This window comes from Hemitrygon akajei, chromosome 21 (genome assembly GCF_048418815.1).
Source record: "Hemitrygon akajei chromosome 21, sHemAka1.3, whole genome shotgun sequence".
NCBI classification, from domain to species: Eukaryota; Metazoa; Chordata; class Chondrichthyes; order Myliobatiformes; family Dasyatidae; genus Hemitrygon; species Hemitrygon akajei.
The window spans coordinates 36782436-36788435 of NC_133144.1; the positions used below are offsets into that span (position 1 = coordinate 36782436).

Here is a 6000-nt window from a genome sequence, read left to right on the forward strand (position 1 = left end):
AGACGGAAGAAAGGGCAATTGGCTCACAGATTGAGAAAGCTTGTAGGCAGTGTGAAAAGGAGGATAGGCAGGTGATAGAGAAAGGATGTGCTCGGACTGATGGTTTGAGGTGTCTATTTTAATGCAAAAAGCATCATGAACAAAGCAGATGAGCTTAGAGCGTGGATCAGTTCTTGGAGCTATGATGTTGTGGCCATTACAGAGACTTGGATGTCCCAGGGACAGGAATGGTTACTTAGAGTGCCAGGCTTTAGATGTTTCAGAAAGGACAAGGAGGGAGGCAAAAGAGGTGGGGGTGTGATGTGACATTGCTGATCAGAGATAGTGTCATGGCTGCAGAAAAGGAGGAAGTCATGGAGGGATTGTCTACTGAGTCTCTGTGGGTGGACGTTAGGAACAGGAAAGGGTCAATAACTCTACTGGGTGTCTTTTGTAGACCACCCAGTAGTGAAAGGGACATTGAGGAGCAAATAGGGAGACAGATTCTGGAACGGTGCAGTAATAACAGGGTTGTCGTGATAGGGATTTTAATTTCCCCAATATTGACTGGCATCTCCCTAGAGCGAGGGGTTTAGATGGGGTGGAGCTTGATAAGTGTGTTCAAGAAGGTTTCCTAACACAATATGTAGATAAGCCTACAAGAGGAGAGGCTGTACTTGATCTGGTATTGGGAAATGAACCTGGTCAGGTGTCAGGTCTCTCAGTGGGTGTGCATTTTGGAGATAGTGATCACAATTCTATCTCCTTTACCATAGCATTGGTGAGGGATCAGAACAGACAAGTTAGGAAAACATTTAATTGGAGTAGGGGGAAATATGAAGCTATCAGGCAGGAACTTGGAAGCATAAATTGGGAACAGATGTTCTCCGAAACGTACGGCAGAAATGTAGGAAATGTTTAGGGGATATTTGCGTGGAGTTCTGCACAGGTATGTTCCAATGAGACAGGGAAAGGATGGTAGGGTATACGAACCGTGGTGTACAAACACTGCTGAAAATCTAGTCAAGAAGAAAAGAAAAGGTTATGAAAGTTTCAAAAAACCAGGTAATGATAGAGATCTAGAAAATTGTAAGGCTAGCAGGAAGAGGCTTAAGAATGAAATTAGGAAAGCCAGAAGGGACCATAAGAAGGCCTTGGTGAGCAGGATTAAGGAAAACCCCAACTCATTCTACAAGTATGTGAAGAGCAAGAGGATAAGACGTGAGAGAACAGAACCAATCAAGTGTGACAGTGGAAAAGTGTGTATGGAACCAAAAGAGATAGCAGACATACTTAATGAATACTTTGCTTCAGTATTCAATATGGAAAAGGATCTTGGCGATTGTAGGGATGACTTACAGCGGACTGAAAAGCTTGAGCATATAGACATTAAGAAAGAGGATGTGCTGGAGTTTTTGGAAAGCATCAAGTTGGATAAGTCACCGGGACTGGATGAGATGTACCCCAGGCTACTGTGGGAGGTGAGGAAGGAGATTGCTGAGCCTCTGGTGATGATCTTTGCATTATCAATGGGGACGGGAAAGGTTCTGGAGGATTGGAGGTTTGTGGATGCTGTTCCATTATTCAAGAAAGGGAATACAGATAGCCCAGAAATTATAGACCAGTGAGTCTTACATCAGAGGTTGGTAAGGTGATGGGAGAAGATCCTGACAGGCAGGATTTATGAACAATTGGAGAGGCATAATATGATTAGGAATAGTCAGCATGGTTTTGTCAAAGGCAGTTCTTGCCTTACAAGCCTGATTGAATTTTTTGATGATATGACTAAACACATTGATGAAGGTAGAGCAGTAATGTATGTGGTGTATATAGATTTCAGCAAGGCATTTGATAAGGTACCCCATGCAAGGCTTATTGAGAAAGTAAGGATCCAAGGGGAAATTGCTTTGTGGATCCAGAACTGGCTTACACACAGAAGGCAAAGAGTGGTTGTAGATGGGTCATATTCTGTAAGGAAGTTGGTGACCAGTGGTGTGCCTCAGGGATCTGATCTGGGACCCCTACTCTTCGTGATTTTTATAAATGACCTGGATGAGGAAGTGGAGGGATGGGTTAGTAAATTTGCTGATGATACAAAGGTTGGAGGTGTTGTGGATAGTGGGGAGGGCTGTCAGAGGTTACAGAGGGACATCGATATGATGTAAAATTGAGTTGAGAAGTGGCAGATGGAGTTCAACCCAGATAAGTGTGAGGTGGTTCATTTTGGTAGGTCAAATATGATGGCAGAAAATAGTATTAATGCTAAGACTCTTGGCAGTGTGGAGGATCAGAGGGATCTTGGGGTCCAAGTCCACAGGGCACTCAAAGCTGCTGTGCAGGTTGACTGTGTGATTAAGAAGGCATACAGTGTATTGGCCTTCATCAATTGTGAGATTGATTTCAAGAGCCAAGAGGTAATGTTACAGCTATACAGGACCCTTGTCAGACCCCGCTTGGAGTACTGTGCTCAGTTCTGGTCACCTCACTACAGGAAGGATGTGGAAACTATAGAAAGGGTGCAGAGGAGTTTTACAAGGATGTTGCCTGGATTGGGGAGCATACCTTATGAGGATAGGCTGAGTGAACTCGGTCTTTTCTCCTTGGAGTGACGGAGGATGAGAGGTGATTTGATAGAGGTGTATAAGATGATGAGAGGCATTGATCGTATGGATAGTCAGAGGCTTTTTTCTAGGGCTGAAATGGCTAGCATGAGAGGGCACAGTTTTAGGGTGCTTGGAAGTAGGTACAGTGGAGATGTCAGGGGTAAGTTTTTTACGCAGAGACTGGTGAATGCGTGGAATGGGCTGCTGGTGATGCTGGTGGAGGTGGATACGATAGGGTCTTTTAAGAGACTCCTGGATAGGTACATGGAGCTTGGAAAAATAGAGGGTTATGGGTTACCCTAGGTAATTTCTGAAGTACATGTTTGGCACAGCATTGTGGGCCGAAGGGCCTGTATGGTGCTGCAGGTTTTCTATGTTTCTGTGTTTTAGATCCTTGCATCATCCCCTCTCCCCAGACCTGTCTTTCATCTCCTCCCAGTGTCTGGTCTGTTTCACAGCCACTTTGTTTGGCCCTTGTCTGGCAAGTTCTTGTGCTTATGTTCCCATTGCAAACTCTTCCTGCCCCAGCTGTGTATTTGATCTTGAGTTGCATGTAAATATTTTCTGCTCCCATTTCCGGAGCTTTGGTGAGCTCATTTCATTTGATGTTACCGACTGCAGCCCCACATCTCAGAAATCCAGTCCGTTCACCAACAGAGAAATAGAATGTATAATCAGCTCGACCGTCCCCCCCCTCCCTACGTCACCAGTGTCCCCAGCGACCAAAGGTATTGGCCCCTACTGTAGGGACAGGTGGGTGAGTCCAGCAGGTGAGCATGTGTGCGAATGGGATTATCCTCAGCACTAGCATAGACTCAAATGGGCTGAATGGCCTCCTATTTATGAAATGTAGGAAATGCTTTCACCTTTTCCTTGGAGAATGATGACCTCTGGATGTGGTGCTGGAAGTATGGACATAATTGCCTGTATATCCTCAAGGTGACAATCTCCAGAGACAAGCCCCTGACACTCTCTCCAAGTTCTGTCTTTGCATCAGTCTCTCTCCTCGTAGTTTGGATCCTTGCTCAGTCACAGGTCAGTCAAATTTTCTAAACCATGTGCCACTTGAACTATCTGTTCACTGAGATAAAAGTACACAGTGGGAATTGCCCCTCTGTACAGGAGAGCTTGTGGGACTTAGCTACGCTGGCTGGAATGGTATTTGCAACAGGTTTATTACTGTCACATTATTGAGATGCAGTGAACATTTTGTTTTGCATGCTATCCATGCAGCTCACTTCAAAAGACCAATACACTGAGGTAGTACACAGAGAAGAACGCTAACAGAATGCAGAGTAAGTGTTAGAGTTTCAGAGAAAATGTACTGCGGGCAGACAATAAGGTGAAGGGGCATGACGAATGTGAGATCAAGGGTCCATTTTATTGCACATTGCTGAGGGAGAACTAATGGAGGAAAGGGTTTGTGCCAGGCTCCCAGAAACAGTTGTTGGCACACCAGCTCTGCCAGTAATGAAGATTTCTCCACAAAGAACTGACTCCTTATGCGGCCCCATTCCCGGGAATGCTTCCCGAGCCAAACAACATTCCAATGTTCCTGGAAAGGCATGGATGTCACTGCCAACTGTCCATACCTTAGCCCTTCCCTTGGCCAGACACTGATCTCTGAGGCTGCCCCAAAGCTTCCCACACTCACATAGACTGCACAAGGACATCAACACCACCCACCCACCCCACCTCCCTCCAGCACCTTAAAGTCCTTTGGGAAGGGTTTTCTTCCCAAATGGATATAAGACAGCACAAAGGAAGTACTTGCCTGTCTGGTGGGGACTTCAAGGGCTTCCGTGCACTGGTGAATGATGACTGTCTCCTGGAAGAATCCGAGGTGGTGGTGGTGCGAATGTAAGAGTAGGGTTGGTTGGTTCCCTGGATCTCCTCAAAGCTCCAGCCATCCACTTGGGTGTCAACACGTCCCTGAATCTTCTCAAGGATCTGACGATGAGACTTCTCGTGCTGTTTGCCCAGTCCTGCCTCATTGCTCAAGAAATCCTTCTGACCACCATCTGCAGTACCAGGCTTTTCCAGATGGTCCTTCAACTGGACCGGTCTGGGTCCCAGAGACAAGAAAATGGTAACAAATTGGAATATCATTTTTCTCTCCATTTATATCCCTTTCCCGGCAAGCTGCTCACGACTCCGAGTGAAGTAGGTTTCTAAGCTCTCGCTGTGTCTATGGGAAACACTGGGGGCTGAGGAACAAAGAAAATTCAACTGACAGCAAGACTACACAACAGATCTGAAGGAAACAACTTGCTGGTCCGAAATCCAATCAAGTGAGGGGCAGGAACAAGATGAAGGGTCTTATCAGTCCACTCAGTGCAGGAAGAGGAAGCCTCCAATAGTGAAAAACCAATAAACAAAAAGCTGCACTCCCCATGCGCTGTACGTGAATGGGCAGGAAGACAATCTGCAATCCGGTCTGCTCGATTTCACTGAAACAACAACTAGAGGTATTTCTGGACATTGTTTTAATCCCAAGAATAAGATTCATTGTTTTCAGAGTGGGCTAGATTTATTGCCTCAGCCTTAAACAGGAGTCTCCTTAGCACATATTGTTTGACTGCCTGGCTTCAGGAAACATTAAACACAGGGGAGAACGGACAGGCTCCCTCCCTGTACATCAGTTGCTTGTCACTGCCTTCTGGCAGCCTTGTGTGCTCTCTCCAGTTCAGTGAGGCCAGCATCGGACTCATAGTCTATCAGCAGAGGAGTGTTCAGATCTGTTCTTACATAAAACATGGAACAGTACAGTACAGTACTGTATGGCCATTCAGCCCACAATGTTGTACTGACCTATATAAATCTGTTCCATATATAAACCACCTTTCCCACACAGCCCACAACCCTCCATTTTTCCCACATCCATGTGCATCGAAGAGTCTATTAAATGTCTCTGAAGCATTAGCCTGAATCACCACCTCTGGCAGTGCATTGCAGGCAGACATCCATAGTGAAAATAAGATGATGGGGGCCAGGGAGCTTGAAATCATTGAAAAGATCCAGAACATGTGAGGTGTCATGGATGTAGGTAGGAAGGAACTGAACTGGGTGAGGGGGCGGGATAAGACAGAGTTGAGGTATGTAGATGTGAGTTCAGTGTGCCAGGAACGCTGCAGATAAGGGAGGTGCTGTAGTAGTCTGGCAGACTGACAACTACCTTGCTGAGGCCCAGTGACAACTCTCAGACACTTCCTCTTACTTATCCCTCAAACTGGATCCCACTGAGGAGTGCTAGGCCATTGCCTCTCACACCATCACTGACCTTATTAGCTCTGAAGATCTCCCATCTACTGCCACCAACCTCATAGTTCCTGCTCCCTGCACCTCCTGTTTCTACCTCCTACCCAAGATTCACAAACCTACTTGTCCAGGTAGACCCATTGTTTCAGCTTGTTCCTGC

General features: G+C 46.1%; 1 protein-coding gene across 3 annotated transcripts in view; it reads right to left on the bottom strand.

The window, feature by feature from the left end:
* mmrn2a (multimerin 2a) overlaps positions 1-4859 on the bottom strand; it is a 32870-nt gene extending 28011 nt beyond the window's left edge. For all 3 annotated transcript variants that reach the window (XM_073025211.1, XM_073025212.1, XM_073025209.1), the window contains exon 1: positions 4357-4859. In XM_073025211.1, the coding sequence (XP_072881312.1) occupies positions 4357-4703 (347 nt within the window). In that variant the 5' untranslated portion in view covers positions 4704-4859. The remainder of the gene's footprint in view (positions 1-4356) is intronic.
* Positions 4860-6000: the final 1141 nt, after the last annotated feature.